At 42.4% G+C, this 26,438-nt stretch overlaps 1 protein-coding gene across 1 annotated transcript in view; it reads left to right on the plus strand.

Moving 5' to 3' along the window:
* Positions 1–1,503: 1,503 nt before the first annotated feature.
* The window catches only part of ENTREP1 (endosomal transmembrane epsin interactor 1), a 70,939-nt gene continuing 46,004 nt past the window's right edge, over positions 1,504–26,438 (plus strand). Inside the window, exons 1-2 of the mRNA XM_061132453.1 lie at positions 1,504–1,929; positions 12,301–12,357. Coding sequence (XP_060988436.1) covers positions 1,519–1,929; positions 12,301–12,357 — 468 coding nt within the window. The 5' untranslated portion in view covers positions 1,504–1,518. The remainder of the gene's footprint in view (positions 1,930–12,300; positions 12,358–26,438) is intronic.

A 26,438-nucleotide genomic window follows, 5' to 3' on the forward strand; every position in this document is an offset into this window, starting at 1 on the left:
AATCTGGCACATGAGAAACTTTCAATTTAACATTACCTGCAATTTAAGAGTATGTACTGTAAGATGTTTTAAAGTGCATGAAATCACACACTTCAAACGTTTATTTTAAAAGACAACTCCTTTTTTTCTTTCCAGGATTTGAAGTTTATTTCTAAGAGGAGTTTGTAAAAGAAGTCCTTGAGACTATTAATCACAGGTGCTTTAATAATTCAAAAAGTGTGCATGTAAACACACATGCACATTGGCAGTGTATTACATTGTGAGTTGCAGTAAGTAATGAACAAAATAAATACAGCCTTTGTAAGCAGAGCATAAAAACGGATACACGTTTCCTTTGGTTTAGTGGGCAGGAGGATATAAAATACCCTCCCCTTACTTATTACTCACCTAATACTGAGACTGACTTTGTGCAGAGTGACAGTGCTCTAGTTCTTAACCTGGAAAAAATCTATTATAATCATTTTATGTATAAGAAGACTTTCAACACATAAGAATTCCTACCATTAGGAAATAAAATTTTACAAAGGCGAATCATTTCTTTTTAAGTTCTAAATATATTTTATAAATTACCAAAAAACAGATTAGAATTTTATGAGGCCGTTTCTTTGAAAGTCTGGGACTCTATGTTCTACCAGATGATGCCGAATACAGCTCAGGAGTCAAGGTGAGACGGCCACAGAGTGTATGTGACCCTTGCCAACGCTCCAGGCCGTTGGTTCTCTTTCTGGATGCCGGGATACTTCCAAGGAAACTTTGGCTTCCTGCCCACTCCTACGTTGGTGCCAGGAAAGCGCCCCTACCCCTCTTTCCCCACCTCCCAACTTCCCAGGCGGAGGGGCTGCAGAGCAGTCAGCGCCGGGAAGCCCCACGCGAACGGTGACTCTGCTCTGCGTCGTCCTTTCCCGAAACCCTGAGGCTTAGACTTTTCCCACCAAGTCACCCACAGCTCTCCTCCTGCCATCCTTCCTCTAGGCGGGGGAAAAGTTTAAAGCCGGGCTCCCTTCGTATGAAAGGTCGCCAGAGTCGCGCTCGGGGCTGGACCGGAAGGGGGCGAGGGTCCCCAGCGCTCCTGCGGCGCTCCTGCCCCCAGCTTGGCGGGCTGCCGGTCCCTCCGCGCCCGGACCGCAGTTGCCTCCGAACCCGAGGGAACCTGTTTAAAAATTGGGGCAGGGCACCTCTCCTGGAGCCCCAGGAGAGAGCGCCGCTTTGGCGGGGCCCCAAAGGGTGCAGGCGCTGCGCGGCGGGACCTCAGGGCGTGCGTGGTGCGGGGGGCGGGCTGTGGGAGTGGGGCGCGCCCCGGAGGCCGGAGGCGGACCCGCCGGCTGGCAGGTGGGTGCGGCCGGCGGGAGCCGGGGCGGCGGCGGCGGCGGCGGCTGAGGCAGCAAGTGGTTGGGCCGTGCGCATTTTCTTCCCGCCCCCTCCGCGTCCGAGCCCGCCCGCGTGCTCAGAGCGCCGCGCCGGCGGCTCCGCTCCGCGCCCTCTCCCCGCCGCCAACGGCCGCTCCTTCTCCGCTTGTCCATGTCCCTGCCCGTGGTGCTCCCGGGCTCCTGCTGCCCGGTGGCCGGGCTCTCCGGCGGGCCGCAGGCCGGGGGCCCGGGCGCTGCGGCCGCCGCCGCCCAGGAGCCGCCGCTGCCCCCACTCCGGCCGCGCTGGCCCCGAGCTGCGCCGCAGCCCCCGGCGCGGCCTCGCTGCGGGGCCGCCGCCGCCGGGGTGCTGGCCGCGCCGCCTGCGCTCTCCTCCCGCCGGGCCGCCGCCGCCGCCGCGGCCGGGGCTCCGGGCTCCGCGCTGCTGCCCGCTCGCCTGCTCTTGTCGCTCGGTCTGCTGCAGCTGATCCTGGGCTGCTGCATGGTGGCACTCAGCTTCGGGGCGCTGTCGCTGAGCAGCTCCCCGCAGGTGAAGAACTCGTGCCCGTTCTGGGCCGGCTCCTCGGTGAGTGCCGCGCGCGCGTCCCGCTCACCGCGGGGAGCAGGGGTCTTCGGCCGGTTCCCCCCACCGCCTCGTGATTGATCGCCCCAGGGCTGCACTTGGGGAGGAGAACCTCTCAGACCGGTTGAAGTTTTTGGGCCGTTGAGGCGGAAAACAAAAAAAGACGTAAAGAGAGTGTAGAGTTCCATGGTGAATTGGGTTGCACCTGGACGGTGTCTATTACATGTAGACTAAAGGGTTTTGTTATTCCTGTCAAACTAGTGGGATAAACTTGATTTCCAGCCCTTGGCGAGATTGGAAGGGTGGGGGTCGGTGGCAAAAAACAAAAAAAGCGGGAAGAAAATGAGTAACTTCTTTCAGCCATCGAGTGTTTACTTCTCGGACAGCGTCCGCACCGGGAGGGCAAGGCTCTCGATCTGTTTTGTTCACCAATTTATCAGCAGTGCCAGGCACACAGTAGGGGTACTTGTGGGATGGATGAAGTGACAGGTTGGGGCACGTCACTTGTTTTATTCTGCACTGAGGCAAACGTGAACATGAAGTATCTGGTGTAAAGTAACTCCGCTGTGTTTGGGGACGAGTTCAAGAGGTAATAACAGTGTGTGTTACCTCGCTGGGTACTTGGTCGTTAAAGGAGGGCCCTAGGCCCGCACCGGGCTCCTGGAGCCACACAAATTGCTAGGCAGAATTTAATTCTTGAGAACACGAAGCCATCATGTGGATGAGCTTGGAGATGTCTACCAGGCTTAGCGCCTGGCCCTAGGGGACTGGCGCCTCCAACAGAGAAGGCTGATGTGGGGCTAAAGTCTGCTGCCCTCGAGCATCCCTTCCTCTTAAAGATTTCACAGCTTCCAAGGCAGCGAGTGTCTTGAGATTTGTTGGGGATTGCGAAACTTGGAAACAGGTCTTCATGGTGAAGTGATTGTGGAAGATGAATATGTAATGCAAACAGCCTTTCTCTAAATTAAATCTAAAAGCCTGGCAATGCCTATAGTTCTTATTGGGATCTGTAATGAATGTAGGATACCTTAAAAACATTAGGTGGTTCTTGCAAGTCCGCACAAGCCCACTTTCAAGACCAATTTTAAGAATATCGTGGTGGCTGTTGCTCACTCCTGTCCGACTGTTTGCAACCCCATGGACCATAGCCCACCAGGTTCCTGTGTCCTTGGGATTTCCTAAGCAAGAATACTGGAGTGGGTTGCCATTTCCTCCACCAGGGAATCTTCCCCACCCAGGGATCCAATCAGGGTCTCCTGCATTCTCCTGCATTTGCAGGTGGATTATTTATCAAGGAGCCACATGGGAACCAAAGAATTTTAAGATTATAGGGAGAACGAATTGAACCCAAAGCAATTGTTTGAAAGAACTGTAAGAACATTAGGTGTGTAGAGCCTGGCCTGATGTTTTTATACTTAAGCTGATGCCAGTTTGTTCTTTTGAAATATTTTGATGCCGGATGATTTTCTTGTGGTATGGCCTGTGCTATGGTGGGTGGAATTCACAATCTGTGCAACATATAATAAAGAAATCCCCCCTCCTAGCCCTGCCCTTGGGCTCTCCCACAGGCTTCTGAGAGTTCTTTAAAACTTCATGAGGAGGAATATTCTCAATAGGGTAGGTAGGGGTTGGATCTGTCTTGCTCGTTAGTCCACTTGTCAGCCTAAATTCAGCAAAATGATGGGTACATTTAATTTCTCTAAATACCCTGGGCCAGAAGTGACTCTTGCATACATTTTAGGGATTTGCTCTTTGTAAAATCATAATCTCTTGTCTTGTCAAAGATAGCTAGTTTAGGATTATTGAAAACTATTTTTTCTCTCCTAAAATTAAACCCCTAAATCAGTGTACTATTGTGAATTATATCAGAGGTAAATGCATTTTAGATGTCAGTTGAGCCGTGGTTAGATTTGATGAACTAACCACTCCAGTATTCTTGCCCGGAGAATATCATGGACAGAGGAACCTGGTGGGCTACAGTCCATAGGGCTGCAAAGAGTCGGACATGACTGAAGCAATTTAGCACACACGCACGCATCAGATGGTAAAGGCTACTAGTTTGGGCCTGCTGGCTGGGCAGATTCTTGTCCCCAGGACCCAGCAAACCAGAGCAGGGAAACAACCAGTGATTTGGAATTAAGGCTTTTCTATAGGGTCCTTTTTCCACCCTGTGCTCCCCAACTCTATATGAAACTTGCAGCTGTTATTTTTTGTGGCCTCGTTCTGAGGTTGTCTTCAGAATTTGCGGTGACAATGAAACTGACAGATACTGCATGTCTAGAACAACTGAATAGGATTTGAGAATGGCCTTAAGTCCCATAACTCTCTTGCTGTTGCAAGACAAGAGTCTCAGCAGTAGCATACCTTTTGAATTTATGTGTGTGAGAGGTGTTTGTTTTTTTAAACTCTTCTTTATGGAAAAATTTAAATTTATTCAAAAACCGCACAGTGAATTTTCATACACCCCTAACCCAGTTGTTGCACACTGGGCTGTTTTATCTATACCTCTTCCTGGTTCTGTTGCTGGCTCTATGCGTCCTCCTCTTCCCCTTGCACCGGGTGGCTTGTGGGATCTCAGTTGCCCAACCAGAGATTGAACCCAGGACCTTGGTAGGAAAAGTGTGGAGTCCTAACCACTGGACCACCAGGGAGTTCCCTCTGTGTTCTGTTAACTCCAGAAGAATGGGCTTTCCAAGCAGGGTAGAAATTAGTTTCAGCATGCTCTCTTGTCCATTTGTCAGATTCATTTCCCATGTTATTGTGAAACAAACCTCAGCTATCACATCATTTTATCTGTATTTCAATACATCTGTATTTTTAAAAAGAAAATCTAAATGGACTAGAGAGATAGCATAGAAGTAACCAGGAAGTCTTAAGAACCTCACTCCACTTTACTATTTTATTGTGAAAATTTTAAATTTCAACTCACATCCAAAGAATAGTACAATGACCACCCTCCACCAGTGACCCATTACCCAACTTTAGTAGTTATCAACACTTACACGATCACTGTATACTCAGACTCATTCCCCCTTTGTTACACCCACTATTATTTTAAGGCAAATCTCTGTCATTGTAATTTCAACATTAAATATTTCACAATGTATTTCTAAAAGAAAGAGACTTAATAGTTAACAGGAAGGGGCTTGATAGCACATTGTGACTAATTTAACTACAGCTAAAGTTTTTATGAAAACTTAAAAAAATTATGACTTGAAGGCTGCAGAATTTTTTTTAATGAACACTTTTGTTGAGATATAATTCACATTCCATTTAAATCTACTTTAATCACCCATTTAAAGTGTGCAATTCAATGACTTTTATTAAATTACAGTTTTGCAGCCACCCCCACTATCAATTTTAGAACGTTTTCATCACTTCCCAAAAGAAACCCTGTACCTATTAGCAGTCACACCCCATTTCTTCCTTACTTGCTTATCAGCAAGCAACTACTTACTTTCTGTCTCTATAGATTTGTTATTCTGGACCTTTCATATAAATGGAATCATTTGTGACTGGCTTCTTTCACTTGGTATAACATTTTCAAGGTTCATCCATGTTGTGGCATGTATCAGTACCTCATTCCTGTTTATAACCAAAGGAGAATCCATTGTGTGGCTCTAATGTTTTATTTATCACTCAGAATTTTGACTGGCATATGAAAGTAGGTAGTTGAGTGGCTGTGCCAATTTAAGTCTAAGGTTACTTCACACCCACGTAAGAACACAGTAGAAAGATATCCTCGTATTTCAAGTTTTGAATAACTATTATATGCCTGAGTCTGCTATAGCAACTAAATCAGCAAATCTTTTGGCTTCAATAAAAGTTTTGCTCATATATTTGATACAAAATTAAGAGACAGATATATTCATCTGAGGCTTCTCTGGTGGCTTTCCCGTTGGTTCAAATGGTGAAGAATCTGCCTGCAATGCAGGAGACCTGGGTTCAATCCCTGGGTCAGGAAGATCCCCTGGAGAAGGAAAAGGCAACCTACTCCACTATTATTGCCTGGAGAATCCCATGGACAGAGGTCTGTGTTCCATGGGATTGCAAGGAGTTGGATATGACTGAGGGGCTAAACAACAACAGCAACATATTCATTTGTAAGGACCATTTTGTTAAACACACTGTAGTTCAAGAATATTTTTCCATGTATACCCCTGTAAGTAGTGTCACCTTGAGCCTGAGATTTGGAGGCTTCCTTCACTTGTCTGAACCTTGAAGGCGTATTTTACCTGTTGTAATATATGTTTGAGAGTTAGCAAGTCCTATAAAGACACTGTCCCCATACTTTACATTCTTAACTTTCAGCAACTTGAAGGGAGTGTTTTTATTTATTTATTTATTTTTGAAGGGAGTGTTTTTAATGTGCTTATTATTTGGGGGCACTCGATGATCATCTGTTTTCTTGCTGGTGTCCTTGACTAATGACTCAATCTATTATTATTCCCGAAGTTCGTGAAGCTAAGAGATTAGACACTTTAAAAATATACTGAAGTTTGACCCAGGTGGGTGGCACAGGGAGGATTTGAATGTCCGTGTTCAGTCCGTGCTGTCCTGGCTCCCGATTTGGAGGCATAGTGAGTTAATGTTACTTAGATCCCACTGGGATTACAGAGACCAGCCTCCCATACTTTTAGATTAATGAAAGAGTAGAGAGAATTGCATTGTTTTCTGTCTCCCTCAAAAACCAAAATTCCTGACCCTTATGACATGTATGATCCTTGGGAGATATTTCAGGCAAGTGGTAGAGAATTAGTTACTATTTTTTGTTCTTCTCTGGGGACCTTAATGGCATTTATCATCATTCATGTCTCTGTGTTGAAGTCACTGACCTGAACTCATGGTCACCCCTCCCTTGATTCTGTGATTCTTTGGCAAGATTCCAGTTCCTTATAAAGACACAGACATTGGTGAACCTTAAGGTTAATCTTAAAACAGTTTTACAATGACAAAATGTAAAAAATGAATGGTTCAAAGGGGAAACTAACACAAAAATTCTAAAATCTCTACCAGTCAGACAATAATAAATACATTTTTTCTATCATGGTCATCAAGTACTACTTTAATATTGCAGCAGTTTTTTAAAGTATAACCTTTGAGATGAATTTCAGTTTCTTTGGTCCTTTATTTTATACAACAGGAGAGTCATAAGTTCTTGAGCAAATGTTCAGCCTCTCCGCCTCAGTTACTCATCTATAAAAATGAGTGAGGTGATTCTTGCCTCAGAGTTGATTTTGTTAAAGTATAATTAGAGAACATATAGGAAAATGCTTTGTTGCTGAGCACTAGCACCAGGCCTGGTACATACTAGAACTTCTGTCAATGTTTTTTAAACATAAAGACAATATTTAATTAAGGTAAGGTGAACAGACTAGTTAGTTTTTGTGTTTTGTTCTGTGGGATAGTGTGGTAACCAACAAGCATACACAAGAAATACCCAGTTGTCCACTTTGTCAGATCTTTTACTGAGGTACCCTGGGCAGATAAAGAATGATACATGCACATATACATTAAAAAAAATTCCCAGTGTAAAAGCTATAGGGCAAGATAGGTTAAGAGGTGTGAATATTGTGTGTTTTTTTACAAGGTAAATATGGGATGTCTGTAACATGACTCTTTTTAACTCTGTATTTAGATACAGCAACTTTTGATGAACAATTCAGAATTCAGAACATTTTTGCGCTACAGCATGTTAATGGATTCCTGGAGGAGGAAATGGCAACCCACTCCAGTATTCTTGCCAGGTAATTCCATGGACAGAAGAGCCTGGTGGGCTATAGTCCGTGGGGTTGTAAAGACGTGACTGAAGCGACTGAGTATGTACGCATGTGTTAATGGATTAACACAGAAGAATAGGGAAGTAGAATTATTAATATATGCTTTTGACTTTAATGGTTTGATTTTTAAGCTGAAAAGTTCAGGCATTCACAATATATGGTGGGTAACAATGATTCTTGCCTGGAGTATCTCACTATCCTTCTTTGCAATATTAAAAAAAGGAAAGGCCTCTGCTTTTCCCTATAAGCTACAAGGAATGGGTTTCAAGTGAGTGAAACCAGAATTGTAATAAATCTCATTATAATACTATAGAGATACTTTGATATTAGAAAATAGGTTCTTATCTATTTATTCAGAGCATGTTGTATCTTGCACTGGGCAAAAAGAATGCTAATGGAGTTGCTTTTTACTGTTGCTCTACTCTTAAGAAGCACAAGAGTGAAAAATGTGTTTAGGCTTACACAGTCATCTTTGAGCAAGTTGTTCTCCTGTTTTTGACCTTCATTCATTCATTTATTCTTTATCCACTCATTCACTCATTGACTCCTGCCATAACTAACTGAGTGCCCCTTGGAGCCTTTAGTGATACTTGAGTGAATATTCAGAGATCCAAGTCCTCAGGAGATTGCAAGTGAGTGTAAAACACAATTGAACAAATAATAGCATTATGGTGTAATGAAAGGCCAGTGTTAGGGCCCTTCTTGAGTCCCTTCTGATGCAGCTCTAGCTGCTGCTGCCTCTGAGGAGAGTGGAGGCCTTGAATACACTGCATCTTCCTTTTCACGTCCCCATCCCCTCTCCCCAGTCATGAATTCCACCCCTTTCCCCAAAATGTGAACCTCCATTCCTTAAGTCTTGAGTTCTTAAAGGATTCATCCCCAGCTGCAACACTTTTGTTCAATATTCCAGGGGCTTCTACCTGTCCAGTCCTACTTCCTCTGCTTCCCCTTCTCCATCTCACCAGTCACAGAGCTCCTCTAGTGTGTTAGGGCTTACTTAAGCTTAAAGAAAGGGGGAAACTGAGTAGAAGCTGGTGTGAGACTTTGTGGCAGGGTTCAGGACTGAACAACTCCCCACCTGTGACTGGAATATAGCTTCCTGAAGCATCCATAAAAAGTGTTGTTTGCAAAAATCCTCCTGAAATTTAAAATGGGTGTGTGCTAAATCTGCAGAACAATTCAAATGGAAATGATATCTTTAAGTATTTTGTCTTCCAACTCATGAATGTGATATAGGTCTTGATTTGTTTGGATCTTTATTTAATATTGTTCAATAAGGTTTTATTTCTTCCTACTGAGGTCTTACGTTTCTTTGACATATATATTTTGAGATTGCTGATATTTCTTATTTGTCAAGTATTTTTTGTACTTTTTTAAACAATTATGTTTTAAATTTAGTTTGCTTATATATGCTAAGTCTCCCTAAAAGTAAAAAAGAAAGAAAGCTCAGTTCTTTTGTCCCAGAGACCCTTCATTTGAAATTGTATCTGTCATGATCTATCAAAATATTTTATTTATTCATGTATTTATTTATACACATACGCTCCTTTCAACTTTAGCAATACTACTCCTGGGACTTTCAGTTCAGTTCAGTCACTCAGTCATGTCCGACTCTTTGTGACCCCATGAATCGCAGCACGCCAGGCCTCCCTGTCCATCACCAACTCCCGGAGTTTACTCAAACTCATGTCCATCGAGTCGGAGATGCCATCCAGCCATCTCATCCTCTGTCGTCCCCTTCTCCTCCTGCCCCCAATCCCTCCCAGCATCTTCAGTCAACCAGAAATAAAAAGCACTTGTTTGTAAGGATATATGTCCATGATGTTTACTACAACATTGTTTCTTTTTTTTTTTTGGCAACGTTGTTAGTGAGGGCAATAAGTTGAAAAAAGAGTAAATACCCATGAATATACAGATGATTGAATACATTAGGTGCTGGCTAGACAAAGGAATATTATGTAGCCATTAAATGGAAATGAATGACAGCTAGTCCAGTAAGCATGAAGTGATTTCCAGTGAAGTATTTGTTGAGAGAGAAAAAGAGGAGGAGGAGGAGGAGGAAGAGTGTGTTTTATGATTTTTTTTGGTAAGAATCACACCCCTGTGCATGTGTGTGTATACTTAAAATCCATGTAAGGAACCTGAACCGCAAGGCCTCATGGATTTCAAGTTCCAGGTTGTAAGTAGAAGCAACCCAGGCCCACTAGACCAGCAGTCCCCAACGATTTGGGCACCAGGAGCTGGTTTTGTGGAAGATAGTTTTTCCCACGGATGGGGAGGGGATGATTTCAGAATGACTGATGCTCTTAACGTTTATTCTGCCTCCCCTGATCTAACCGGAGGCAGAGCTCTGGCGGTAATGCAGGCAGTGGGGGGTGGCTGTAAATACAGATGAAGCTTCGTTCACTGGTCCGCCGTTTACCTCCTGCTGTGTGTCCCGGTTCCTAACAGGCCACAGACCAGTACTCACCCAGGGGTTGGGGACCCCTGGTCTAGATGAGCCCCACCAAGTATGTTTCCTGGAAGAAATCATTTAAAGGAAGGAAATATCCTATTGAATTTAAGATGATGAAAGTATATAGTGCACAAAACAGGCTGCTGAGAGTATGTTTAAACATAGATATATACAAAGAAGCGGTCCCCTGTCTGCCCATATGTATTTCTCGTCCTCGATATAAGTGGGTAGACTTGTCCTCTGCTGGTTTGTTGTGAAATGCTTGCCCTCAGTCAATAAATGGAGAATTGAGAGTATTGCAGGCAGGCCTGTGAGCTTTGGATTTCAAGTAGCACTGTGATCCTTTGAGTTAAATAAAACGTTCTTGTGAAATAGTGCATTTGAGTGATTTTGGTAAAAAGTGCACTTGAAAGAAAATCCTCATAACTGCCTTCAGGAGATTCACTTTACTGCATACACAAAGATAAATGTGTTCCGATGGTATCAGACTGTCCCTGGGCTGAATAATTACTTTGCTCATCCTTTCTGACCTGCTTATGAACTGTGTTATTCAAAGGGCTGATGGTGGCTTCCATGTTATGTTTTGGCAAAATGCTAGTTCTTCTTTACTGAGGATGTTTAGGTTGTTTACTGACATATCATTCTGCAACATGAGATATTTCTCACTGTATTCCCTCCCCCTTTGTGGAATAAGTGTTCAAGAACATTTTCAACTTGCCAGTCATGTGACAAGCACTATGCTAGGAGCTGGGGATTCAGAGAGACAAGACAGGAGTTCACAGTCAGTGGGCAAGACAAAAATGATATGATGCTTTGGGGGGAGAAAAATTATGTGTAGAGGGCTTCTAGGAGGGTGGGGTGTTGAGATTAATAAGGCTGAACAGAGAAGGTGACTGTGAGTTGAGGCCTTGCAGAATGCATAGGAGTTCTCAGGCAGGAGAGTGTAGGGGAGTTGAGAGGAGAGATTTCAGTGGCAAAGAGAAGCACAAAGTCCTAGAATGTCTAGAGCCTGGCCAGTCTGAGGAAAGACGGATATGCCTGGAAGGAGGGTGTGTGGTGGGTAGAGTAGGGATATGTGGAAACCAGGCTTGAGAAGTAGGCGGGGGAAGATCCTGAAAGGCCTTGTTTACCATTTTGAGAAATTGACTTGCCCCATGAAGGATGGGGCTTCCCAGCTGGCACTAGTGGTAAAGAACCCACCTGCCAAGGCAGGAGACTTAAGAGACGTGGGTTCTATCCCTGAGTTGGGAAGATCCTCGGAAAAGGAAATGGCAACCTGCTCCAGTATTCTTGCCTGGAGAATCCCAGGGACAGAGGAGCCTGGAGGGCTGTGGCCCCTAAGGTTGGAAAGAGTCAGGAACAACTGAAGCGACTTAGCACGCACTCATGAAGGATGGGTACCTACCTAATGAAGGAAGGGTTGTGGCCGGGCATTCTTCTTCTTCTTTTTTTTTTAAACAAAAACGACTTTTATTTCTTTACTTATGGCTGGACTGGGTCTTGTTGCTGCACTTGGACTTTCTCTAGTTATGGTGAACAGGGCCTATTCTCTAGTTGAGGTCTGCAGGCTTCTCACTGTAGTGGCTTTTCTTATGGAGCGTGGGTTCCAGGTGAGCAGGCTTCAGCAGTTGGAGCTCACTGGCTCTAGAGCCCAGGCTCAGTAGCTGTGTTGCATGGGCTTAGTTGTTCCATGGCATGTGGGATCTTCCTGGACCAGGAACTGAACCCCTGTCCCCGGCATTGACAGGCAGATTCTTTACCCTTGAGCCACCAGGGAAGCCCCAGACGTTCTTCTTATGAGGCTGACTCTGGCTACAGATTAGGTGCTACTGGGGGCGGGAAGCCTGGATGGGAAATACTGATTCCTTCATTTATTAGAAGGTAGGCTACGTTCTGTTTGTTGTTCTTAACTGACCTTAAGAAAAAACATAGAGTCAGTGAAAACATTTTAGGACCATGGACATCAAAGATAGTCCAAGATGGTCTACCAGGGCCCATGTAATCAATAAGAATATTAAATGTTTGAGGTAGAAGCCTTTGAAATTTCATGTATTTTTAAAAATATATACTTTAGAGATTGGGGATTAGTTATTGGAACTGGCCCCTTTTCTAGATTTCTGATACTGTTTATCCTTGTAGGTGATACTCTCTGGAATCATAGGATTAACAACATGGAAGCGACCTATGATACTCCTGGTATGTACTGATCTTATAAATTTTTACCCTTTGTAAAATGTGCTATTTATGAAGTGTATAGAGACAAATTGTTGAAATGCTAAAGCTTTCTTGTTCCTTAAAAAAAGAAGTTAACAATGGACACTATTATCCAGATGTTCTCATAATAGTAAAGTGAGATGATAATTTTGCTATACGTGTGTTTCAAGTTCCAGGATTAGCTCTGTTGTAAAGGTATAACAAACACAAAGCAAAGCAAAGCAAAACTAAACGGCTTACTCTAAGCATTCTGATCATACACAGACGTGGAGGGAATGATATAATGGACTCCCTGTACCGGTCATTCAACTTCAACAATTATCAACTCTGAGCCAGTCTTGAGGAGGTTCTCCACATTCTTTTTCTTTCTCATTCTTTTAAAGGAAATCTCAGCTTCAATCATGAATACATTATTTTTTATTGTTATAATGTTTTGGTTGGAAAATCTCAAAAATTCCTTGCTTAGATTCCCTATATTCTCTCTTTATCACATCTGTTATATTTTATCACATATATTTTCATGGCAGTAGAGGCATATATTATTGACTTTGTCCTTTTTTAAGGTATTGAGGTAAAACTCACATAGTATAAAATGCAACATTTTAAAGTGTACAATTCATCTTTTTTATTATTATTTTATTTTTTTTTTCCCATTTATTTTTATTAGTTGGAGGCTAATTACTTTACAATATTGTAGTGGTTTTTGTCATACATTGACATGAATCAGCCATGGATTTACATGTATTCCCCATCCTTTGTTTTTATTTGCTGTGTCCTTTTGATTCAGTAAATGCTATAAAAAATAGACAAATGTGCAGAGAGGCTAATGTACAAGGATGAGGTAGAGGATCTAGGCAATTTGATATGGAGTATAATTAAAAATTATTTTTTCTGTATAGCATCTCTTTTTATTTTTTTCCTATCCATTTCAAAATAGGGTTAAATGATTTTCTAAACTCATTCTGTAAATATACTTAATCCAGCCAAACTGTCCTTCAGACTACTGTTTGCAAGGTGATGGGTAACAAATATAAAACTAGTTAAATTCTTACATTCAAGGAGGAGGAGCACATTTTAAAATACAATGAGAATAATGGTACTGTGTCTTGAAAAACTAACCTGGAGAGTTTTCAGACCCAGAAGACAATGCAGGCAACATTTTATAACATTTCACATCCCATTTGGTGAAACTTTGCTAATATTTCCAGGAGGAACAAATTATTGATGCAGTATTTTAATATATTAGACTGCAGGATAGGAGAAAAGGAGGCTTTGCATGAATCTTGTGGTGTGTGCTATGTGTGCCTGAGGTTTGTTTTGCAACAACTCTCTAGGTTACAGTCTCTGCAGAAAACTTTTTGATGGTGTTCAGTGTTTATACTAGTATTTCACTATACGCATCATCTTTGCACTGTCCTTTTCCATTGGGTCATTATTGAAATGCTCAGTGAACCTCAGGTATTTAAATAAATTAAAATCAGAAAAAAAATAAATTAATATCAGAAAACTATCTAATCTAATGCTATTTTTACTTTTAAAATTTCAAATGGTGAAGAGAGTGACTGCTTGTTCTAGATAGATATTAAGAAAGTCCACCTTTTAAAACATTTCTTTCTTTAACACTCTTTTCTTGTGGAAAGGTGCCTTGTGAATTTATTCTGTGAGCTCAAGCAATTTTAACTGAAAATAACCCTAATAAAAATATATTTCTCATCTTCGTTGATAAGTATATGAACTTTGTCACAAAGTTGTAACCAGTTTGTGTATATCATGTGCCTGCTTTTTCTGTTTAATATTAAATTAAGTTCATATCAGTAGCTATTATGTTTTCCTGAGCAAGGAGTTCATATGCCTATCACTCAGAATTGCTAAGTAGCTTTTTGTCATATTTCTATATTACCTTTGGTTGTTGAGTCTGTTGGACATTTGAGCTTCTGTGTTTTGATTGTTAAGAATATGTATTTAGAAGGCCATTTGGTGATTATTCTGAAATATTAATTAGCATCAGTTTATAAAGAAGATAAATTAATTGACAGAAATTGTGCAAAGGAAAATTTTGTGAGTATATCAGTAGGTCATTTGAGCCTTCAGTTCAGTTGAGTCGCTCAGTCGTGTCCCACTCTTTGCAACCCCATGAATTGCAGCACGTCGGGCCTCCCTGTCCATCACCAACTCCCGGACCTTACTAAAACTCATGCCCATCGAGTCGGTGATGCCATCCAGCCATCTCATCCTCTGTCGTCCCCTTCTCCTCCTGCCCCCAATCCCTCCCAGCATCAGGGTCTTTTCCAGTGAGTCAACTCTTCTCATGAGGTGGCCAAAGTACTGGAGTTTCAGTTTCAGCATCAGTCCTTCCAATGAACACCGAAGACTGATCTCCTTTAGGATGGACTGGTTGCATCTCCTTGCAGTCCAAGGGACTCTCAAGAGTCTTCTCCAACACTACAGTTCAAAAGCATCAATTTTTCGGCACTCAGCTTTCTTCACAGACCAACTCTCACATCCATACATGACCACTGGAAAAACCATAGCCTTGACACAATGGACCTTTGTTGGCAAAGTAATGTCTCTGCTTTTTAATATGCTGTCTAGGTTGGTCATCACTTTCCTTCCAAGGAGTAAGCGTCTTTTAATTTCATGGCTGCAGTCATCATCCACAGTGATTTTGGAGCCCAGAAAAATAAAATCTGACCCTGTTTCCATTGTCTCCCCATCTATTTCCCATGAGGTGATGGGACCAGATGCCGTGATCTTAGTTTTCTGAATGTTAAGCTTTAAGCCAACTTTTTCACTCTCCTCTTTCACTTTCACCAAGAGGCTTTTTAGTTCCTCTTCACTTTCTGCCGTAAGGGTGGTGTCATCTACATATCTGAGGTTATTGATATTTCTCCCAGCAATCTTGATTCCAGCTTACGCGTCTTCCAGCCCAGCGTTTCTCATGATGTACTCTGCATATAAGTTAAATAATGTGTATGTGTTAATCAGTTGTGTCTAACTCTTTGTGAGTTAGGCTCCTCTGTCCATGGAATTCTCCAGGCAAGAATACTGGAGTTGGTTGCCATTCCCTTCTCCAGGGGATCTTCCCAATGCAGGAATTAAACCTTGGTTTCCTGCATTGCAGGTGGATTCTTTACCGTCTGAGTCACCAGGGAAGCCCATGGAGCCTTAGTCAGTATAATAAAGGAAAAAAACAGTCTGTGTGAATCTTAATTGTATATCATTGCAACCTGTGCCAAATGATTTTGTTATGTTAAAAAGTAAAATGAAAAAAACCGATGTGCCCGTCAGACACTCCTAGTTTGAGCCCTAGCTCTTCTGTGGAAGAGTCGTGTCACTCTGTGAAGCCACTTGACTTTCCAGTGTCTGGTTTTCTTTTCTGAACAGAGAGGATAATCTAGTGATACCATGGGGTGGCTCTGCCAACCCCCCCCCCCCCCCCCCCCGCCCCAGTGGATACTTTTTTTTTTCTTTTTTTGCCCCACAAGCATCGCCCTTTGTGAGTTTAGGGAATCTGCGGCTGGGTGATTTGAGTGGGAGGCTGTGTTCATTAGAGAAACCAGAAGTGCCCATGTGTTTTCATCACAGACCCCAGCTGAGCTGGTCCGAGTTACAGCCCTACCCACCGCCACATCCCACACTCTACCTACAGGGGTGCCTTCTGACCCTGGCACAGCCAGGCTGTCCTTCACAGACTAGGACCATCTGTTTGCTTAGCTCCCTCCTCTTCTGGGTCTCAGCTCAGCAGTCATTTTGAGGGAGAGATCCCTTCCTGAACCACCCTGATTGAGTGGCCCCTCCTCCATGCCCCTCACCCGGTCCCAACCTCTGAGTACTGGCTCCTGGGTCTGAGAGCAGCCTGAGTGCTTTTCCTGGGCGAACCTCTCCTGTGTCCCCAGTAGATGGTCAGTCAGTTCTGTGAGGACAGGAGTCTCTCCCCAGGACCAGGGGGCTGAAGACATGCTTCTTTTTGAACAGTGGGGTTACTCTGGCAACCAATAAGCTGTTTAGGTTCTGGGTTAGTTCTCAAAGTTTCTCTTCTTGTCTTAAATGTTTCTCACTTGTTTTGGTCCTCTGAACTTTGTGTTTACCTGCTTTTAACTTTTAGGGGGGTTAGCGAGTATTTTGGCGGCGGACTTTGGGAGGGGGCTGGTTGGTCTTTTCAGGGGCTTTCCAGTGGCAAGCTGTTCTCAGGCTTGAGTGGCTGTGGGCACACTGGTCTAGAACACTTGAGCACTTCCTTTTGAGAGCTGTTTGCATTTGTGCTCCTTTTTGTGTTGTTTCAGTGATTACATCAGGTTTATACTGGTTTGAACAAAGAAGGGCTGGTTTGACCTAGTTCCTTCAAACCCTAGTTTTCATGGAAACTCAGAGTTGGAAACTTCCATTCACTGAGTCCTCTTCCTTTTATTGACAAAATACTCAGATGCCAGAACAAAAATACAATGTTGGGAGATACTTTGTGAATGTTTGTATCTGTTTTGGCTATGACTGGAATTAGGATTGGGGGTGTGTGTATGTGCATGCATTTGTGTGTGTATGTTGGGGGTGTTCTATCAAAAATACTTGAAAAGTTTCCATCAAGATCAAACTTTTGTACACTAAACAGGTGAATGCTGATTTTTTCAACCTACAATAAATTCACTGAACTGAATCTGTCAGCCAAAAAAAAAAAAAAAAAAGAATGGTCTTATTTTTTTCTAGTTATCATTCATTTTTTCATTCTAATAAAATGTAGATTTTTTAGAAATCATAGATTTGGTGCTGGGAATGACCTCAAAGACTGTTTTACCTAGGCACCTCAGTTGGAAAATGGGAATTGTTTTGGTAAGATAGTTGCAGAATGGGTTGACTGGACCTGATATCCCAGGTAGAGAGCCCCTGTCTCAGCCAGGGAAGTTGTTTTCATATTGGATTTGCACAGCCAGTAATTAAACCATGCTGAGACTGGAATAGCACAAGCTTTAATTGATGGACAGAGGATAGAGAAGACGGAATCTAGTTCACAAATCAACTTCTCAACCCAGTTTGGGTGAGAGACACCAAATGTATAGGAGAGTCGAAGTAAAAGGGAGGGAACTGGAAAGAGTGGAAAGAATACCCATGTGTTATCCAAGAACAGGGTAACAAGTTCCAGGGGACCTGAAACTAACGCAGCTCTCCTTTTCAGTCCTTGGATGGGCTTTTCCAGGTGTGGTCATGGCCATCATCAAGTGTCATGGCGCAGGTGGTTGTGTCCTAACATGCTAATGCATTACAGTGAACATATAATGAGGCTGAAGTTCTACTAGAGGTCAGTCTCTGTTTTTCTTTTTTTCTTTGCAGCTTCCTCCTGAAACTTAAAGATTAAGACTCATTGGTTTCTGTTTGAGGGAGTGGAAGGGTCTCACTCTGGGGCAGCAACCTCAGTAACCGGTGTTTTTCTTTGGTGGTATGCTTGGCATCAGTCGCCACTGTGAAAGCCCAGTCAGGCATGCTGCCTGCAGTTTTGGTTGCTTATGAAGGGCTAATTTGAGCTATAGTTATTTTTATTTTTCTTGTCAGTTTGGAACAGAGGGGATGAATATGACCTTCAATGACTATCAAAGACAGCTTTATTCTCTAGCACCAAGAATGAAGAAGATTCTGCCCGAGTGATGTTCTTGGGTTATGTATGTGGTTTATTCTCAACTGGGGGTCCTGTTGATTTGAACCCTAGACTAAAAATAGGAGAAGTGAGTGAATTGGCTCTTTTTAGAAAACGATCCATCAGTTTCTCTTCTGACTTCAAGATTATTGTATTTAGGCTAAAACCTCATTCCCCAAAGAGCCTCAAAAAATGGCATGCATAAGGTATACAGAGATTTTATTTCCCCTCAGCTACTAGTCCCAGTAGACTAGGTTGGTAAGATGGTCCTTCTCGATGAAACCGTTTGGGGATCCAGTTTCTTTCCATCTTATTGTGCCTCACAGGAAGAGTAATGGAACATCCAGACCCTTTTGTCAAAAGAGATTGACAAATTGGCATCACTAGATAGTCAGAAATATACATATAGGTGGTTATGGTGCAGGATAGGTAGTGGCCCTTTCATTCCTGATGACATAAAGAACAGGAGGGGGGCAGAATACCTCGGCGCCATTTAGGAGTCTGTCCATTTATAAAAGGAACTCTGAAGCTCTGGCTTTGTGCAGTTTGGTTCTTTGAAGTCTATTTCACGGTTGTTAATAATTTGGAATGAGCTCCCTGGTTTGAAAGTTCAAGAAACCTGTATTTTAATGCTGACATGTTACTACTAATTATTGGATGGTCTTGGGGAAATCTCTTAATTTCCCATTCTATAAAATGAAGGACTTAGAACACTCTGTTTAAGAGTCCTTCTAGCTCTCATATTTTAGGTGTCCAGAATCCTCTTTAGTTACCTGATGGTGTTTTAACTTTAGATGGTCATTTTCACCAGGTTTTTATAAACTCCTGCACATAAACTGAAGTATTATGATTGTTTCACACTTGGTATTTTAAAAACATGTTTATTCTTGGCTGTGTTGGATCTTCGCCGCGGCACGTGGGCTCTGCTATAGTTGTGGCTCCTGGGCTTCTCTTGTTGCTGAGTGGGCCTAGTTGCTCCAGGGCATGTGGGACCTTAGTTCTCCAACCAGGTATCAAACTCATGTCCCCTGCATTGGAACATGGGTTCTTAACCACTAGACCACCAGGGAAGTCCCCACACTTGGTGTTTTAAGGCATAAATATGGAGGGCTTTTCTCACTCTTTAGAATTATTAATACTACTCTCTTGTATGCATATAGTGTATAAGAGTTTACCAAGTTCTTTCATTTACCTTTCTTGTATGATTTCTATGGCAGGTATTATTCTTGTTTTGTAGATAATGAACCAGTGGCTTAAGAGTTAACTGGCTTGTCCACTTCCCAAACAGATGAGCTATTATTAGAAAGAAGCTAGGAGCTTTGATTCCTAGTCCATTGCTTGTTTCATTGTGCTAGTACATCACCTCCTCCATTGGCAAATTAGTACGTATTTCTCTGTGGCCAACAGTGCTGTGTATGTGTAACATAATTTAAATAAGTTATTTCCTTATTGCTGACTGTCTACTTTTTTTTTCATGTTCCCGAGTGGCAAAAGCTTAAGGAATTTTGCCCTTGACTCAAAAATATCAGACAGAAGGTGACAGAAGGTCAAGTTTTGGGGCTTAGTCTTGTCCCTTTCAATCAGTGAGTGGATAAGGAATTTTTTTTTTTTTGGATAAGGAATTTATCTACTCAGTTTCCTCATCTGTACAGTGGGAAATCAACCATCCCTCAGGATCTCAATGAGGAACAAAGACACGAATGCACAAGGAAACTACAAAATATAAGGTGAGGCAAGCACATTATGCATTGTTTTTCATCATTCATTGAGAAAGTCAATCTCTGAGATCTGATCTCTCAGCTTAGTGTGTAATCTGTGGCAACAAAATATTCATTTAGGTATCATGACATTACCTAGACTGGGTTTGGGCTTACCTATTGGCAATAGAGCTGTTATTTCTCTGCTCTGATCGCCTCTCCCAGGAGGCAATCAGAAATGAGAAAAAATTGTGCAACTCCTTTCTGGGAAGAATCAAGGCTTTGCTTTACAAAAATGACCTAAGCCATTTGATGAGTAAGCTGTTAGTTTTGATAACTGTTTTAGTTGGCTCACAATCTTACCTTTGAGGAACAAGTATTTCTTAGAGCAAGTAGCTAAGTTACTGTTTTTTGTTCTCAGTATTGCTTACTATACGGTCAGAAGAGCATGGCCACTCCCAGAATTAATTAACACAGGGACTGAAAGGGATGTTGGTTTTAATTCTTATCATAAATTTCATGGGGACTCATTTTTAACATCCTTTACACTCATTAAGCAAGCCAAGAATTTCATCAATTGGACAACCCATTTCCATTGTCACTGCTCACTTAGCAAATCTGCTTGGGTGCTGTTGGGAGGTAAAGATAAAAGCAGCAGCTTCTGGAGTGTGGCTTTTTTTGTAAGTGCCAGCTGAGTATCCTGGAATATGAATTCTTGGTCATCCTGAGGGTGTAGCTCGACCAGTCAGTATGTACATGGTATTACCCTCTGTCTGTGCTGAAGTGTTTCCAAGTATATTTCAGACACACTGTAGTACGTGTCTGGGTTGTTGACGGGCCTTCTGACTATCCTGCGTCCCGGCTTTCTGGACCCGACAGACCATAGTGATCAGTTTCTGAATATGACTCTCAGACAACTACGTGAACTGTGACTGTCTGAGGCAAGAGAGGAAACCATTTTGAATCATGGAGCATCTTAAAATAGATGTTACATGAAAAGTCATGGTATAATGTAAATAGTATATGGAATAATGGAATAATGTATATGGTGCCACTTGTGTTTTTTCAAAACATCTGGGGAATCATATGTGTGTTTTCAGTTACATGAAAAGTTCCTGAAAAGATGTGTAAGAAACTGTTGAGAGTAGGCACGTCCATTGAGTGCAGTGGGAATGGGCAGGAGGGAGACTGATTTTTCAGTTTATATCTGCAGAGGACATGTGGATGAAGTGGAGGATGTTTTAGCTTCCCTATTTTCTCTGGGTTCTGGCTGCTGGTATCTGCATATTTAAACTCCATTTTGAGGGTCGGTTTATCTGCCCTTGTGGGTGTCTTGATGAGAGGCAGGACCCTGCCCCCAGCCGGCAGCCTCTGAGGCCAGACGCCTGCCCTCCTGAAGGCTGGGAGCCAGGGTGGGGGCCTGTGATCTCTCTCCACTGAAGCCTCTGCCCAGGACTTGGAAGCTGGAGCTGCTGATGCAGAATAGCCAGGGCAGCTTAGATTTCATCAGGCAGAAGAGGCCACTGGCGTCCAAGGCTGGCAGCCAGGGCCCTGGCTTTCCTGTGGCATGACCTTGGTAGAGGTCCCAGCACCCAGGTTCACTTGGCTCCTTCCCGGATTTCTGAGCCTGTCCCTGTGGATTCTGTGAACTACTTGATAGTTTTTATAGATATAGACACAAGAGAATTAGGGAACAGGGCTAGGGTCGTGTGGAATTGGGTCTCAATAAGGATACCAAAGGTTGCCTTGTAGAGCTCTTTAATGAACAGAGAAGAAGAATTTATAAATGGACATTGTGTATTAGCAGGTATTGGTGCATGTTGGTAAAGGGGAAAGAGGGTAGATTTGAGTCAGACCTGGATCTGATAGGGGTCGCATAATTAGGTGTATAATTGAGGGCATAATAAACAAATCACCTCTCTGAGACTATTCTCTATTTCTCTTATGTCTATGTCTATAAAATATATTTATATGTGATATGTATACATAATACAGTATATGTGTATGTATCAAACATATGTATATATGTAACATATATACACACACACAGATACCATATATATATTTCAAGCATACCACTGTGACATTATGACTTTTATAATTTGCTAAGTGCCTTTTAAGAGAAAATAAACCTTTTAAAAAAAGAGGAGCTCATTAACTTTCTTACTCTTTTTTTCTTTTTTTTTTTCTCTTCTTACTCTTATTGAAAGTGATAGTTAGACCTCTGTGCATGTTTGTGAATGCAGTCAGCACCCAAGAGTGACTACATTCCCCCAAATTGACCATTTTAGTTTCTCTCTGATTGTACTGTGCCTGGAGGTTGTCTACATCTCACTAAAGGTGAGTCATGGGTGATGCTTATTCTCTCCTACCTATCTTCCTTTTCTATTTTTGAAATTATGTTTGTTTCTCCTGTTGATGGCTTTATTATTTTAAATAATATCATAAAGTTCTGTTTCTTCATCAACTTTGAGTAGTATCTTTTGATTCTCTCTCTTTTTCTTGGCTGTGTGGGTCTCTGTGGCCACTCTTGGGCTCTCTCTAGGCGCAGTGCACGGGGCCTTTTCTCACTGGGGAGTGTGGGCTCTAGGCACGTGGGCTCGAGTGGAAGTATGCTTTGTGGGCTTCATCTGTGAAAAATACGATTATTTGTACTTTATTGCAGTTGGGAAGTAATTGTACCTTCATAGACCAAGTTGCCACACGGCATGTGGGATCTTAGTTCCCTGACCAGGGACTGAACCCACATCTCCTGCATTGGAAGGCAGATTCTTAACCACTGGACCACCAGAGAAGTCCCTGATTCTCTCTTTTCTAAGATAAAGAAATTGGCAGTTAGCTCTGCCTCTTCCCCCTTCTACCTCCTCTTGATAGTAACACCATTCATTTCCTTTATATAGTCAGTGAGTTAGCATTAACATTTGCTCTTAGAACTAAATTATACCACTTGCATGTTTAAACTTTGTAAACTATTTCTAAAAGAGTGAAAACCGATAATAGCGTTTATAATGTTTTCATTATATGAATATGGTTGAAATAGGATGTTTTAGTTAGATTCTTGCTTTCCAGATCCACTTGAGGCCAAAATACAACTGTTGTCAACAGCTCCCACATTCCAGTGTGTTAGACTATCTAAGGCGGACTTGCAAAGTTTCTGGGTGAAAACCAGTTTTGCAGTCCTTAGCTGATCTCCACCCCCCAGACTATAAAAAGATTAGGGGTTAAAGAGACAAATGTTTGGAGAAAGTTATTGAGTTGCTCTGGCATTGAGTTCCACCTCTGTGTGGGGGAGGGGAGAGGTGCTTAACGGTAAGCAGTGGAGAGCCTGAGATGCGTCTCACAGTGGTTGACTAGACCGGTGTCAGACTCCTGCCTGGGGAATTTGAAGGGTGGGCTGGAGTGCCTTGAGGCTGAGAGTTGGGAAAGACTGTCAGTTGGGAAGACTGCAGTTGGGAAATAATTGTACTTTCACAGACCAAACCCACGATGCATACTTCGAACTGACCAGAGGGCTGGGGCCCTGTAAGACAGAGTAGGCCTGGGGTGAGCTTATATCCTGCCCCAGAGAGCCCCTTAGAGGAGTGAGCGGACCACAGCAGAGAGAGGCTGGGCCTGCTCTGCGGAATGCCTATGTTAAGAGAACTGCAGGTTCCGAAGTGGGTATCTCGGAGGAGCCAGTGGAAGCCCCATTCAGCAGTCTCTCTGAGCACCTGCCAAGGCCAGTTGTGAACAGTCGTGGGAACTCCCCTTTCCCCTCACCTGTGTACCCGCTTGGCCTGGCCTGCTCTGGCTCCCTCCTTTCCAGGGTGGCAGAGCTGTAGCTGGCAGGCTTCAGGAGGAGAAGTGGACACAAAAACCAGGGAAACCGAGAAGATTGTCTCTTTCCCCTGCCGTTCCCACCGCAGGCTTGCTTGCTCCCTACAATGAGAAGATGAGATGGAAAGAAACTGAAATTTAAATGCGGTTTCAGGTTTTGACGGGGACACAGGTCTGGATATTTTAATTACCAAAATGGGACTTTTTGTGACTCGAAGTACCCGGAGGAGGACTTTTTGTCACTGATATTGTCCAGAAGAATCATGCACCCAGCCTCAAATTTCATTTAAGCAGTCAGGAATAATTAGCTCTACAAAGTGGGAGCAACCCACATTGGGGAAAAAAACAAAGTGGTTTTCTCTTGATGCCCATGAGTCCTGCTTGTTCGAGGGATCAGCTGTATTACTTTCTGTAGCACCGGGAAGAAATGATGGGATCTGGAGAGAAGGAAATTTAATCCTGTGTTTAAAGGATTTTAAACTGTGTTTAAGAATAGTTTCGAGCCTCCAAGTCAAATCTGTTATTCTCTTTTATTCTCTATCGTTTGCTTGGTATCATGTCATATTTTAGTTTGCTTCCGTTTTGGACTGTGACTCTGATATGTAGATTTGTGTTTTTGCTAGAGTTTTTAAATGATTCTTTTCTTTTTTCTTGTTGACAAAAAAAAAAAAAAAAGTTACCTAATCTCAGAGGTCATCTAGCTTCTTCTTGTATTTTAAAAAATGTGTTATTTATGTACTTATTTTTGGCTGTGTTGGGTCTTTGTTGCTGTGCACGCTTTTCTGCAGTTGCAGGGAGCAGGGGCTGCTCTCTAGTTGCAGCGCAGGGGCTTCTCATTGCGGTGGCTTCTCTTGTTGCGGACTACCGGCTGTAGGGCTCGCGGGCCTCAGTAGCTGCGGCTCCCAGGCTCTAGAGCACAGGCTCAATAGTTGTGGCACGTGGGTTTAGCTGCTCAAGGCATGTGGGGTCCTCCGGGACCAGGGATTAAACCCATGTCTCCTGCATCAGCAGGTGGATTCTTTACCACTGAGCTACCAAGGAAGCCCTCTTATATTTTTAAATACCTTGTGGAGATATAATTGACACACCATAACATTTACCCATTTAAACTGTACATTTCAGTGGTTGTTAGCATGTTCATAGACATACACAACCCCCACCACCATCAATTTTAGAACGTTTTCAGATTATGCCCCAAAGGAACCCTGTACCCATTAGAAGTCACTCCTCATTTCCCCTCAATATTCCGAGCCCTAGGCAACCACTATCTGTCTCTATAAAATTGCCTATTTTTGGTATTTCAAATAGAATCATATAATATGTGATCCTTGGTAACTGGTTTCTTTAACTTAGCAAATTTTTAAGCACAATATTTTTAAGGGTCATCATATTATAGTATGTATCAATACTTTCCCCCCTTTTTATTAGTTAATTTATCTATTTTAGATAATTTTAGATATTTTAGAGTTAATTTATCTATTCATCAGTCGATAGACATTTCCACTTTCTGTCTACTATGAATAATGCCACTGTGAACATTGGTGTTCAAGTTTATTTGTGGACATGTTTTCATTTCTCTTGGCTATAAACCTTGAGGTGGAATTGCTGAGGCATATGGTATACATTCAACATTTTGAAGACCAGTTTTCTGAAATGACTTATTTTACATTTCCATCTGCAGTGCATGCAGGTCTCAATTTGTCTACATCTTTGTCAACACTTATTACTGTCTATCTTGTTTATTGTGGCCATCTTTATGGGTGTTAAGTGGTACTTCATTGTGTTTTTGACTTGATATTGAGCATTTTTGTGTGTTTACTGGCCATTTGCATGTCTTTGGCTCAGGATAATTCTCTTAGTTGTGATGATGTTATTATGATGAGGTATTGGCTCCCTATCTCATCATAATAGCATCATCACAACTAGAGAATTATCCAGTTTCCCTTTGCAAGTTCCTTATCAGATATTTGATGTGCAAATATTCTCTCTCATTCTGTGAATTGTCTTTTGGCTTTTTTGATGGCATCCTTTAAAGCACAAAAGTTTTTGATTTTGATGAAGTTCTTTTGTTGCTATACTGTCATATCTATTAATAAGAAGCCTGTTCTAGCCCATGGTCATGGAGATTTATTCGTATATTTTCCTCTGTGTTATATTGTTATATTGTTTTCGCTTATGATTAGGCCCATAATCTGTTTTGAATTAACTTTTGCATATCCTGTATCAGTAGTCCAAGTTCATTCTTTTGCAGGTGGATATCCAGTTGTCCCAGCATCACTTGTTGAAGAGCCTGTTCTTTCCTCATTGAATTATCTTGGAACTTTATTGAAAATCCGTTGACTCTTAAGTTGAGTTTTATTCATCTAGCTTCTTAATCATACTCTTTCTGCTAGTTGTTTTATTTCCCCCTTTGGACCTTCTTAAGACTATCAACTTCCTATTCTAGTTTGGATTTAATTGTTTTCTAGATATCCTATACAAATGTCATCTAAATATTTTCTTGATATCATTGGATTAGAGCCATTAGATCTCATGCCTCACACATTGTTTTTTCTTGAATTCCCTTTTCATTTTGCCAGAGAATGTGCTATGCTGTGCTTAGTCGCTCATTCATGACTGGCTCTTTGTGACCCCACGACTGCAGCCCTCCAGGCTCCTCTGTCCACAGAGATTCTCCAGGCGAGAATACTGGAGTGTGTTGCCATGCCCTTCTCCAGGGGATCTTCCCAACCCAGGGATTGAACCCAGGTCTCCTGCATTGCAGGCGGATTCTTTACCGACTGAACCACCAAAATTTTCATGAAGAATGTGAGGGAAAGGAGCTCTCTAAGAGTTTGAATGCTTGATGTATCTTTGTTTTGCCCTCCCATTTGAATGATAGTTTGGCTGCATGTAAAATTTTGGGTTCAAATGATTTTCCTTCCAAG

Source organism: Dama dama, chromosome 29 (assembly GCF_033118175.1).
Source record: "Dama dama isolate Ldn47 chromosome 29, ASM3311817v1, whole genome shotgun sequence".
In the NCBI taxonomy this organism is placed as follows: domain Eukaryota; kingdom Metazoa; phylum Chordata; class Mammalia; order Artiodactyla; family Cervidae; genus Dama; species Dama dama.